General features: G+C 38.2%; 1 protein-coding gene across 1 annotated transcript in view; it reads right to left on the bottom strand.

The window, feature by feature from the left end:
* Window positions 1-5,826: 5,826 nt before the first annotated feature.
* Window positions 5,827-14,119, bottom strand: part of RALYL (RALY RNA binding protein like) — a 164,949-nt gene continuing 156,656 nt past the window's right edge. Inside the window, exons 7-9 of the mRNA XM_062514704.1 lie at window positions 10,951-11,064; window positions 6,283-6,461; window positions 5,827-5,859 (exon numbers count right to left, since the gene is read on the bottom strand). Coding sequence (XP_062370688.1) covers window positions 5,827-5,859; window positions 6,283-6,461; window positions 10,951-11,064 — 326 coding nt within the window. The remainder of the gene's footprint in view (window positions 5,860-6,282; window positions 6,462-10,950; window positions 11,065-14,119) is intronic.

Raw genomic sequence — 14,119 nt, 5'->3', positions numbered from 1 at the left:
CAAATCTGATAGCCTAAGTGGACCTCGTTGAGCTCCCCCAGCCAAGCAGCCTGGCAGCACGGTAATGTTTTCCTCTTGAGCTGGAATGCCTCTCAAGGTTACTTCTTGAAGCAGAGAGACCATTTACCAATAGCAGATGTTTGGGAAGTGACTGATACTACTCAAAACCTTTAGTATGGTAACTCTGCTTTTTGCCTTGGTGGTTTTGAATCATTGTTCAAGTGATTCAAGCCATACAGTACTACAGTGAATATTGCCACTGAACCTTGGCTAAGTTAGTCTTCTACAACATCATATTAAGACCACTTTTGCTAATACCTTTGGTAGCACACCTGTCAGCAATCTAAAGCACCCCTTTGTGACCACAGTGAAATGTTTTTGATGAGCTTTGGCCATGGCGCTATTTGGTTTCATTGATTTAAATGGTAAAACTGTATCAATTCCTACAAGAAATATAGCTATTATTATATCATAATGGTGTTACTTTTGCATAATGAAAATCAGTGCAGCAAGAGGATTATCCTGAGTTTTATGTCTGTGGCAGTTTCAGGTACTAATATTTGAAACATTGTTCTCTATCAGATGTTAGAAACAAATTTGAAAACATGCAGTGTGGAGGTGGAGAAAAAGACAAGAGTAAGAAATCAAACACCCTTGAGAGGTAAATACAACTGAAATATACTCAATAGAAAGGGAACTATAATTGTTGAAATAACTACTGTAAATCTACATTGTAAGTAGAACTGGGCCCTTTATAATCTCTGTATCTTTGGTTCTAAAATAATTTAATAAAAATGCCTCGTAAGGTGTCTCATTAAAGCTGACTCATTATTGTAGAACTCCCATCTAATAATGCTTGTCTGGCTTCATTACTTTTAGCACAGCTACACCAGCATAAAAGCAATACTGTGATTCTGAATATATCCTTCAAATTCCAACCAATTGTTGCTGAACTGTATTGAATGCTCAACTGCTGAACCACTACTGTGCTATTACTATTATAGTTATTTACTATGAGAAGTTGACACTTTGATAGGAACTATTATTTTCAGGCAATGTAATACAGATGTGAGTGCTTGTGCATAATTCATTACAGTTAATTATTTTGCTGGTATTTTTTTTTAAGCATTTGCTAGAAGTGTTTTGGGTTTTTTTGCTTTTTTTCCCCCCCAAATCTATAATACTTCAGGTTTTCAGTGAAGTAACTTATAACTACCTGTTTTATTTCCAAGGGGATTACAATAACTTGATCAGTGCTTCCTCAATGATTAATTAACACCCTTTGAAACAGATATATTGAATGTTCTGGGTCTGCACTGGGTTGTCCATATGCTAAATCAGGAGAATTAGGGAACCAGAATAATTCAGAAGTGCTTTTCCTTCAGTCTTTCAGCCAGGCTGCACAATATTGATGCTATTTCTGGTAAGAAGAGTCTTGTTATAGAGGGGCTGAGGATGAGCTGCTTCTCAGACATCATAGCATGTTGGACTTTTCTGCTCTCCCTTGTGCAGCCACAGGAGTAAGAAAAGGTTATTTGTTTTCCTTTCCACTACTTACAATTTCAAACCACGGCAGACACACAAAACCTGCTTGATATTAATGGAGATTTGTGTTTGGGTAATTCGCGACCTGCTTGTGATTTGTGTGTGAACTTAATTTAGTAAAAATTAAGATCATTCTTCATGAGAGCCCGCTTTCCATAAAATGGGATGGGTGTTCCAGCGGTGTGTTGTCTTCGTCACAGCACTGCTAAGGGACAGTTTAAATTAAAAGGAATGCACTAGGAAGGAACACAGAAATTTTAAGTTTACTGCTGCTAAAAACTGTTCAATGTTAGGAGTTGAATGAAAGCTTGAATTATGGTTCCAGTAAAATCTAGGATAACTTTTTTTTATCTAAAAGGAGAAAAGGAAATAGAACTGAAGTTTTCAACCCCTCTCACTACCTCTAATAGTCAGTTAAGCGATTCAGTTAAGTGACATGAATTGTAAAGTAAGCTCAGGAGCTACATAATAAACCAGTGACTATTATATACATATATATAAAACTACATGATACGCATGCCCTTGTACAAGGGGGAGTGAGAAGCCATGTGAGACCATGTGGATGGAAGTTTATGGCCCACTCCACTGACCAAGCTGAAGCCAACTCTTTAACATATTCATACATAGATGGATCATGTTTCTGAGATCACCTTTTAGAGAACTCTTCAGTATAAAAATGCAGCAAAATTCTTCGGGAATTTTTCTAAAGGAGGTCCTTTAAGCCGGAGTGTCTGGTATACTGAGGACATTTACTGAGAGACACTTTTGGGCAAATAGTACAAAAGTGACTTTCTCTAGAGGTGACAGTTGATGACTGCAGCAGGTGCTTCAGATGCATCATGTCTCGAATTGGATTTCAGATGGGCAATCAAGTTATTTCTGTGTAAAATTTAGCTGAGCCATAATGATTGTTTGTGGGCATGTCTTTAGTAATAGAAAATTACAGTGCAAGGTTGAACAACATCCTGGTCTAGATGGTGGATGAAGAAAGTGTGCAGCTGTTGAGTATGATGTTGTTTTGTGTGTGCAGCCAGGCAGACAGCTGAAGAGGCTGAAGGGTTCTTAAATCCATGCCTGGCTTAGACTGTGTCTTTCTTTACAGTTGATCTAGGCTGAAAGCAGGCATGAGGACATTAACTCAGGACAGCACTCAGTTAATGTGCAATAACCTGCTCCTTCAAATAGTGTATGAAGTTAGAGAACTGATCCTACCACCTGAACCCACAGCATACATCCTGCGTAGTTGCTTCGTTAGAAAGTTAGAATTAGAAAGGGAAGGAGGGAAGGAGGGAAGGAAGGAGGGAAGGAAGGAGGGAAGGAGGGAAGGAAGGAGGGAAGGAAGGAGGGAAGGAAGGAAGGAAGGAAGGAAGGAAGGAAGGAAGGAAGGAAGGAAGGAAGGAAGGAAGGAAGGAAGGAAGGAAGGAAGGAAGGAAGGAAGGAAGGAAGGAAGGAAGGAAGGAAGGAAGGAAGGAAGGAAGGAAAAGAAAGAGAAAGAAAGAGAAAGAAAGAAAGAAATATGTTTTTGAGTCCTCTGCTGCAAAGATGGAGACCCACATATATGGATTCAGAGGTTCCTTTCTGGCAGCACCTGGACTCTGGCAGTGGGTACGACCTTGTTGAACACCTCCCTTTATTGACAGCCTTAGGAAAATAGAATTCTGTTCAGCAAACCTGCACTAGGTTTACAGATAAATCTGAAGAACTCACTAACGGTTAAGATATAAATTTAAGTAATTTTCCCTCTTTTCCTCTATTAATATTTTCCATACTAGTGGACTCACAATTAAATTTTCCTGCTGAAATTACTTCAGGGCATTAGCTTTGCCCATTTAAGTATTGTTCTGTTTCCTCTGCTGGTCTTAGTGGTGAAAGAAAATATTTTCTTAATCATTGCCTTAAATTCTTTTAGGTCTATATTTGGAAAACAATATAGATTTCATTTTTAAAAAGCTTTTTGGAGGATTTTTTTTTTAAAATCTCAAGTCCAATGTTACTATTTTACACAAAATAGTAACATTTTTCTTACATGGAAAGTTTCTGTCACAATTGTCACATTTAACAACTTTAGTTCTTAACCTTTTTTTTCTCAAAAGTTTTGTAACTGGCTCAGTTCCAAAATTACATATTTGCTGTTAGTCAGATTTTTTTTTCCTAAATAACTTAGCTTTTATAAAACAGAATAACAACATCGGCTAGGACATGCTTTATAACAAGCTTATATATCTACTTAACTTTTCAAAAGACAGAGGACAATTTCAGATAAGAGGACATAGAATAGGTGGAAGCAGACTGAATTCCCAAGTATTTCTACAGGGGTACTCACTATATATTTGGTAGCATTGTTACTGTCCTTCCCTTTGCAGAGCTATCAATGACTGGAGTAGAAACTAAAGCTTATAGGAATTGGCCTGTATATCTACCTAAGTATACATCAATATAAAACATCTAAATTACAATATGCATCAAAAACTACCATCTTTCTATCATAAGTACCGGCCAATACTGCTGAGTGTTTGAGTATAAAACTATAAAGGAAAGATACATAATTCAATATATAATTGCTTTTCTGTGGAAAACACCCATGCCCTGAGATTTCTTTGAAGCAATCCTTTGCTGAGCAATCCTTTATCCTATCCATTGCAGGTTTGCATTCACTAATCTCCCTAGTCTTTGCAAAAGGAATAAAGTGCTATTATCACACCGCAGCAGGCAGGAAAGCTAAGGTGAAGTAGCCTCTTCCAAAACTTGATGGAAATGGCAAGGGAGGATGAAAAGGACAGGGATTTTACATCAGTGACAATCTTAATTGTAAATTTTAAAGTCTACAGTATTGCCAGCTTCTCAGCTAGAGGGTCCCAGGCTTTGGGAAGGTGGAAGGCATGAGGCTGACTGGCTCCAGTGCCCTGGCATTGCAGCAGGCTGCACCTGACTGAGATGATGCACCAAAGTCCTCTTCCTTGGCCTTTCCTTGCTACCACCCTGTTGGGAAAGGGGCATGCTACTCATGCCAGGATGCAATGCAGAGGACACCACTTTCCACACACAGTGAGCCACCTCCTCTCATCACTCATGCACTTTGTGATGATATGCAGAGAAACAGGAGCTGGCTCCCCACCATGCCTTAGATGTGTGTGTCAGACCTCTGAGCTGTCTTTGGAGCTGTGTCTGCAATGCACTGCACTTCAACTAATTCCATAACATGGATCTTGGAAAGGCTTTTAACTTGGAAGCAGTGGTGTGCAAATGTGGCTGTGCAAATTCCAGACTTCCATTGCTAATGAATTCTTACTGTGCTGCTTGCTTTATAGAGACTTTCCTGCTGAGGCCTTTGATAGATGAAAAAATTCTTCTACTTTTTGTGTCATACAGTGTGGATATATGTTAAGTGTGTCGAATCCACAGGGTGAAATGACAGCATTGAGCAATCAGAGTCTAATGCACTATATCTTAACATTCCCACTTAGTTGTCTGTAATGGGGAGACTGGTGCCTAATTAGTGCAAAACCCACCATTCTTATTAAACTGTGGCCACCCCTATTGTTAAAACCACTTAATCTGTTCAGGTATTAGCCATGGCGGGAGATTATATTTACAAGTATTTATCAATTACAAAATGTCAACTCCCTACAAATTCTGAGTGACAGCTTCTTCATATCTGAAGAGGAGAACCTGTTTCTTTAAGAACAAAGGATAATGTCATCTGCTCTACATTGCGTGTAAAAAGATGAGGGAATTCAGGTTTTAGTAGCTTCTTCTGGGAATAATGTTATTTAGGATATAGAAATTCAAGTTAGTCTTGGGCTGGCTAAGGGGCCAAAAACCTGAGATTTACAGTTTAAACTGCATTGGCAGTAAGCAGTACAAACTAATGGTTATTCACATGCTCTCTTACTCCAGACTTGCTGTTGATTCTGCTGGGTCTCTTGCTGACTGACTTCTGCTGCTTCACTAAAAGATTTTTACTGTACACACATGATTAAATATTTTTTCAAATGCAAGCAATGACAATGATCCAGTGATCAACAAAAGTTCTCTCAGCTCAAAGCAGAATAGAAAAATCCAGGAAGGGAGGGAGTGTATTATAGAGGCTAAACAACCATGACTGTTCCATTCTAATCAGGAATGCATAGAAAGGTATAAATCTGACTTTCCAAATATTTTTTAATGTTGCTGTAGAAGAACTTAGGAGTTTAGCACCATAGTGCGTATTTCATGAAAGGTGCAGCCTCAGGCTGAAAACCCAAACATTTCTTAGCCAAACATTTCTTAAGAAGAAATCCCTCAATCAAAAAATTCTGTATCAGCCAATACAGCCTGCAGAGTATAAACATGGAAGATAGAGACTCGAGACTCATGTCTAATTAAACTCGTGTTTACTAATGAAAAAGCTCACCATTTTAGAATCTTATTTAATTTTGAAAAGCAGCACTCAAAAAAGGAAAAGAAAAAATAGCCCACTACATTTTTACATATATAAAATAATAAATGTAAACCAATTTAAACTACATTTTATTTCCTTCCTAAAATCACCAAATGTAGTAAAAAATATTTTTCTTGTTTCTCCTCAGAGGTTCCTATGCTTAATTGATATTACACTGTATGAGGAGTATAGGTCTAGGCACTAGTTACAGAACGTCACAGTGCTGCTGTGAACTTATTTTGTTAATCCAGATTGTTGGTTCTCCGTGGTTACTTGTAGGAACCATATAGACAGAATATGTCATGATTATGCCTTACCAGCTCATTGCTGCCATCCTCATCAAAATCCTCCTCTATCCCATCAGTCATATCTTCTCCATCCCCATCTGCATCTGGCCCTCCTTCAATTGGCTCTTCCGTAGAGTTATCTGCATTCTCTGATATGCATTCCTCTTGAATCAAATCAGCATTATCTTCCATTTGTTTCTTTTGGGCTTCTGTAAGGAAAACATACTCTATAGAGATTCAGTAACCTTTCCTATTGGTGGCAAAGGAAAGTGCTCTGCAGAAGAAACCTAAGCTTCCATCGCCAGATGTGCTAGCTTTGTAAAATTGTGTGATAATGTCTACCAGGCAAATATGACTGAAAACTTTTCCTTCAAAATTAATACATAAATAAATCACAATATAAATGCGGTCATCTACCCCATTTATGCCATGCAGTGGATGAAGGCTTGATTTACCAATAGATCCAGCTTTTTGATTTTCTGTACTTTGCCTTGGAATCCAATTGGCATAGTCACCAGATATCTATCCATGTGCAGCCAATGAGAAGTACATAAATATCTATGCTCTGAGAAGTAGAAGGCTGTTAATTGCCAATAAATAAATAAGAATCTGTGTGAATTTACTGTGAATATATCTTAACAGCCATACAGGTAATCAACAAATCCTTTTAGACAGGTAAGCATGTTTTTATGGAGAAAAGTATGCATTACTCCTCATTGGTATAATGTGCTGAAGTAACTGGAGAATGCCCTCCTCCAGTGAACCAAATATTGGCTTCCTATATTTTCTGCAAAGTGGTGAAAAGAAAGACCATTTCCGTGGAGGCCTAAAGAATCTGTTCTGGTTGACTGTTCTGGTTCTTGTGTTTGAAAAAAGACTGGATGTGTCATCGGTGCCATGGTTTTGTTGAGGTGTTAGGGGATGGGTGGGACTCAGTGATCTTGAAGGCCTCTCCCAACATGGTGGTGATTCTGTGATTCTGTGATTCTGTGACTTCATGAGAGTAGCTGCATTGTTGTGATTACGTATTGTGAAAATCTTGGATACACTGAGGAACTTCATCCAAACAGCAGAAATCCAGATGAAGATTGATGGAAGAATGACAGAGACAGACTTTCTAGAAGAACGTTTGAAGAACGTAGAAGAAATAATCAGAGTCTTATTCCTATGCCTGTCAGGAACTTATATGAAAAGCTTTAAGTACTCAAAATGAATCAGGTCAGAGAATTGCTTGCATGCAGCTAGAAAAACAATGTCAGTCTGAGGGTGATAATGACAGAATTTCTAGAACAAAGTATTTCTTCTTTTTTCAGACTGACTGTTCTGTAACACTTATAGTTCCTTACCTATCTTGCTGGACAACCAATGAATCAAGTATTGCCTTGAAGCTCTATATTTTTGAAGCTCTTTGAGCATATAATTTTTTTTTTACCATAAATTATTACCAGCAAAAGACACTGTTCAAATCTGATTGCATTTTTTCTGTTCCATAGTCTTAAACCAAGACATTTGCTTTACCTTCTGACTCTGCACATTTGTTTTGCCACTTACATTCATCTCTTTAGACTTCACTAGTCTTTAGTCCCTCATCTTCAACTTTGCTTACTGAAGAAACAGAAAAATTAAGCTTTCCTCCCTCACTCACCTAATATTTGCAGAAATATTCTTATATTTAAAGAATGCAAAGTCATCTTAGACAGCTGCTTCAACAGTACTATAGTCACATGTATTAGCAGAATACATAGAAGATTCAGCCTATGGAGCCTTGTCTTGGTGAGGTGCTCTATATGATGCCATGCTAGTTATAGGTGATTGTGTTACCTTCCTTATGCACAAGGAAATATGGACTGAATCACCTAAGTCTTCTATGTTTGGCTCTACTATTTCCTGTCTTAAGCCACTTCTGAGATGACTCAGCTCTGGCAATGACAATTGAATTAATTTTGGTTAAAGCTTTTAAAAACAAGGTTGCTGAATTGATAGACAATGCATTTAAATGGGAAATCTTCTAAGACACAGCTGCTAAAAAATTAGGTCACTTACTTAATTGTCTTAATGAGAACATAGACTGGGTTCTTCAGAAAAGAGCAAAAAGCTGCCTCAGTACCCACCTCTTTGGGCCTCTTCTGAGAAGCTATTAAGTACCTAACTTTCAGCCTAATTAGAGCCTAATCTCTAATATTACAGGAAGAATATTCTCTAACTTTTTTTTTTTCATGTCAGAACAGCTTATTCCCAGCTTCCTGGTTCAGATATTTGCAAACAGAGGAGCTATTTCTGCAGTTTTCCTATGTACAGAAAATCCTTTTCTATTTTCACCCTTTTGGAAAGGCTAGAGGTTGATAATAGAAAAATCCAGAACATCATCTGTTACTGAAAGGAGAGTTTTCATGCATCTGTAGAGCAGTAACCAATATACACACTGAGCTTGTCCAGCCTGTAACATCACATGCCTCCAGATGTAACAACTTATAGGATTAAAAATAAAATATTCTTCAGGAGAGGGAGTCAAAGTACCAAAAGAACAAGATGATGGCTTGATTTTGCTGTATGTAAATGTGACACAGATCCTTTTCCTGATCCCAGTCTTAGTGAGGCCACACCTTCTGGCAGAGGAAAATAAGAAATGACACTGCCAAACCATAGAGAAGGAACAAAATCATCTCATCATCTCCCATCTGACACTCTAAATGAAATAGTTCAGCTACTCATGTAGCTTTTTGGATCTGCAGACTAATCACCCAGGCTGCATAACCCTCCTCATCAGCTCAGGAAATTTAAATGGAGTACCATGATTACGGGTATCTTTCAGGTGTTTTTCTCATGACACCCTCCAATGAGAGACAAAGAGTATGAGGGATGGGTTCTGCACCTGATGTTTTGAAACATCAATATTTTGAAAATGTTTTTTGATATCTGAGGATATTCACTGCTTGTCTTCAGAAGGCATAAGACTATGACTCAATACAAATCAATATTTTCCTCTTTGAGCTATTTAAATGAGATCACTACAGTCCTTTAGCAAAAGTGAAAATTGGATATCAAAATACAGTGATCTGCAAATTGTTTTGAATACTAATATTTTTTATATAAAAGCTCCCCAAGGTAGGGATGCACAGTCAGAATATTTCAGTTCACAAATGATTCAATGGAGTGCCTTGCAATTACATCTTCATCAATTATATCAGCTTTTATCCAACCCGCATAAAGTACAAAATAGAATCTAATGAATACATATTGTGCACAGTTCTCCTGAAAGAGATAATCACACTCTCTACTAATGATTTACCTTAGACTTGAAAAAAGCCCTCAACTTTGTGAGATAAACTGTAACAGCTGGGGGACTGGTCCTTGTCTATCAGCTTAGAAAATTACTGTAAAGAAAAGGTAGGTTATTTTTCAAAGAATTTTTTTTAAGTTACTTCAGAACAGGAGACATCCACACCTAAATTTCTACTTTGATTGTGTCAGGTTTCTAACCATCTACTGCTAATTCCCAGTAATGTTTTAGACAGACTTGATGGAATTCTCTGTATGTGTCCTGTTGGGTTTTTGTCTTCATGTAACTGACTACTGTCCAGACAGCCAGGCAGTTGTGGGCTCTGAGGCAGAATTTCTTTCACACATTTCACACAAAATTCATAAAAAGTTTTATTACAGAAGGGAGGGGTGAAAAAAAAGTAGTTTTTCATGAGATAAGGGATAAGGCTTCCATCTCCCTGCTGACTCTCACAAAATCAACTCACTGGTATAAAGCTCCTGTAAAAATATATATGTGATCTATAAGGAAATAGCAAAGAACATGCCATAGACAGACATAAGAACTGAGTTAGTTTTTATATCTACCATGGTGAAAATACAACCTTATAACTCTCAGTTAAAGTGCTTTAAAGTGCTGCCAGGTGAGATCATTCATCTAACAAAATGAACACTGATTAAATTATAAAGTGAATTATAAATCCAATCCAATATAAAGTACTGATTTTTTTTAATTCCCAAGGCCTGCTGAAACCAAAACCTTTTAAGCCAGAGAAAAGCTAAACTGCAGGTGCAACCAGTTTTACAAAGAGGCCAGAGCTTCACTCAATAACTGAGGTTGGAAAGTATCTCTGGGCTCTCTAAGTCCAAACCGTCTTCAAATCAGGGACAAACTCAAATTTTGGCCCAGGTCCATGGGTCCTGAGACCAATGGGTTTTGAATGTTTCCAAGGATGGAGCCAATATGGTCTCTCTGGTCAACTCACTATACTGCTTAGTTGTATGTCTTTTCCTTATATCAAACAGACATTTTTTCTTTGCTGTAACTTGTGACTGTTACCTACTGCTTATTGCTCAGGCAATAATTATTGGTATACACTACCTATTAATCCTTAATATACACAGCACAGGCATCCCCATGGTCAAAAACTTCTAGCTTAATTCTGTTCAGATTTTTAGTGATGTTTTGTTTCCAGAAAAAACTAGAGAAATTATTTTTTCCTACTACACCATAAAAAGCAATTATGAAATGATGATGCATGTTCTGCGAAGAATATTAATCTATCCTCTCAATAGTTCTACCTGAGAGTTAATTTACCTTGCTTCAGGCCTCCATTAAGTACCAACATTTCAGAAAGCTTCTGTTCTCTTTAGTCTGTCTGCTTGACTGGTAATGAGGTTCTAATTTAATTAATTTCACCATAAATGGTTTTTACCTACCTGCTTCAGCTTTTTGCTGCTTTTCAATCTTTTCCAGTCTCCCTAGCAAGGAGTCAATTTTTGTTTTGATTTGAGTTAATTCTTTCTTGATCGTTTGCAACTCATCTGATTTCACTGTGGAAAGAGAGCAAAATGCAAAACATGAAATAAACTATACTTGTGGTAACATTCCCTCTCACAAGCAAAACATGTTCTTTCTTTTCTGTTTGGTAGAAATTCTAGTCTCTCATTTTTGTTAATATTTTCAGAGATTTAGCTTTAAAAATTAATATTGTTAGTTAAAAATGCAGAATCCTAGAAAACCACAGGATTCTAAGCCTTAATGGCAAGACTCCATGTAAGGTGTGTTGCTCAGTAATAATAATTTCAGGAAAAACTTCTCAAAAAAATATTCATAAATCCAAATAACTTTTACTTAAAAGCAGCCTATAGTGAAAGAATAATTCAAATAGGATAGACCTGTCACAGTTGCAATGTTATTTTGCAGGACTGTTTTGTAATAATACTGACAATAATAAAAAGATCCCTTACAGTTGGTATTTCTCAGCACGAGTGAATTGGTAATATAAGTGCTAGGGCAGCCAGGAATGCAAAGTTATGTTCCAGTGAAAAAATTCATTGCAAGAAGTGTCACATTTTGCTGCTTCAAAAGCTTTCAGTTCAGTTTCATTTGGCATTTTTCTGTACTTTTTCCAGCTATGGATAATATATGAAAATATTTCATTTTATGATCCCATCCAAGGACATGGAGGCATCACTTATAAATTATTAGCTGAAATTTCCAAATCTTTATTGCCCCGCTTTACTCTTAATTTTTGTTTATTATTGCACTTCCATTTCCTAAGAATACCTAAGAATACCTAAGAAGGAGTAACTACTTTGGAGATATTTTGGCTTCAAAGGAAACCGCACTGAAGCCCTCACCAATTAACTCATTATTCTGTCATTATTGGAACATGTTTGACTCTCTGAAGGTGCTCCAACCAAATTTACTTGCCCTGTCTGTGCTAGGATATCATGTGGAAAAGGTACAGAGGAGAAAATGGCAACCCTGTGCTAGCATGGGAGAATAAGTCATTTATAAATGGCCAGAGTAGGCAACAGAGCTGTCACTCTTACAACTCTTACAGGAAAAAATGGACCATCACCATGAGGGACTGGCAGTGGAAGAGCACTGAGCTGTGTTACTCCTCTACCACTGCTGTAGGGGGATGTGCATTGACTTTGATGTGTGTATTGAGAGCACGGATACACACAACAGGAGGGTCCTTACTGAGCCTGGGAAAAGGGACGCTCTGCTATGGTGAAGAACATGTTCCCTTTCTGTCAAAAGGGTCTTCTGGATGCATCTTGCTGCATCAGTCCTGCTTATTGATCCTTGGCCATGTCTGTTTTCATGGTGTTTCAGGTAATTTCTATTGGGAAGTCAATCTGATGGTGAAATGTGAAGACAAGCTGCTGCCTACTTCAGTGACAGTTGATGAGTATGTGTTTGCTTCAAATTAGCCTTATTCCAAACTTGTAGCATATTTACTGAGGTTGAAACAAAAGAATTTTATCTTGGATTTTGGGCCATGTGCATTATAGTATGACATCAGCTAAAGGTAGTAGGTTGCAATATGCAGTAATACACTTGTTTAACTGTGCTCATATTGAAAAATTGAATTACCTCACAGTATAGGCTGAGACCTCTGATCTCACATTGAATGAACAGAAGGACTTAAAGAAAAAAGCACAAAACTAACCTTTGTGCTTGACTCATATATGGTGTACAGTACTTGATGAAATTATTTTGTGTATTTATAGAGTGAGGGTTTAAAATGTTCTTAGAGAACTAATAGGTTGCTCTCCAACCCCACAGATCTGAAACAAAATGTTAAAATTCTGAGAACTGTATATTTACAAGGTTACTGATTCCCCAGGGGCAGTGGCTGGTCTATGTTGGAGTAGCAAGGTAGCTGCAAATCCAGAGTGAAATGGTGTGAACTGCTCCAATGGGGAATGCTGAGTGCTGGCAGCAGCCCGCTATGAAACCTGTTGGCAACACATTCTGTGTTGTGTCAGGGATGCTCCCTTGACTGGCAAACTGCAGGCTGGCCAAGCCCAAAAGGTCAGACTCAGAAGTGACACTGCAAGCGACCTAACAGTATTTGTTTCCAGTCTACTAAGCAAAATAGAGTACATTTACACATCTGAGTTTGCCAAGGAAAAAGGCACATGAATAGTGCTGCAGTTCAACTCAGGTCTGCTGCACAGGGGTTTCCAGGTGTGCTGTCTCTGGAAAAGCTAGGCTGGGAAGAAGATGGCACCAGAAGGAACAAGACAACAATGAGGATTCAAGGAACAAACCCCAGTGGAGAAGGACAAGGGCGTGCTGGGGAAGAGATGACCAAACATGAGCCAGTCTGTGCCCAGGCAGCCAAGATGGCCAATGGCATCCTGGCCTGTATCAGAAATAGTATGGCCAGCATGACCAGGGCAGTGATTGTCCCTCTGTACTTGGCACTAGTGAGACACCTTGAGTCCTGTGTTGAGTTCTAAGCACCTCTAAGTTTAAGAAAGTCTGAGGTACTGGAGTGAGTCCAGAGAAGGGCAATGAAGGCAATGAGGATTGTGAATGGTCGAGGAGGTAATCCATATGAGAAGTGTTTGAGGGAGTTGGGCTTGTTTAGCCTAGAGAAAAGGAGGCTCAGCAGAGAGCTTATCACTCTCTACAACAGACTGAAAGGAGGTTGTCAATAGGTGGGAGGTGTCCACTTCTCCCAGATAATCAATGGTAGGGCAAGAGAACATAGCCTCAAGCTGCACCTGGGGAGGTTCAGGTTGGATGTTAGAAGCAATTTCTCGATGGAAATGGTTGTTAAACTTTGGAAATGATTGCTTAAGGAGTCACCACCCCTGGAGGTGTTTAAGAAACCATTGTCTGACGTTTAGTGCTATGGTCTAGTTGACAAGGCTAGTTGATCAGTTAAAGGCAGAACTGGATGATGTGGAGGTCTTTTCCAATCTAAATGATTCTATGATTCAATGAACATAGAGTAATTTGCTTCAAGTTAACACTAAAAAGGACAGAAAGAAAAAAAATCTCAAGTCTGCACAAGTTCCAAAGTTTCACTCTTTCCAACATTGTGATGGTGTAATTACTTGAACTGCTTATTGTTTACCTTGC

The sequence above is a fragment of the Cinclus cinclus genome, chromosome 1, assembly GCF_963662255.1.
Source record: "Cinclus cinclus chromosome 1, bCinCin1.1, whole genome shotgun sequence".
Classification (NCBI taxonomy): Eukaryota; Metazoa; Chordata; class Aves; order Passeriformes; family Cinclidae; genus Cinclus; species Cinclus cinclus.
This window is presented reverse-complemented; position numbering and strand designations above follow the sequence as displayed.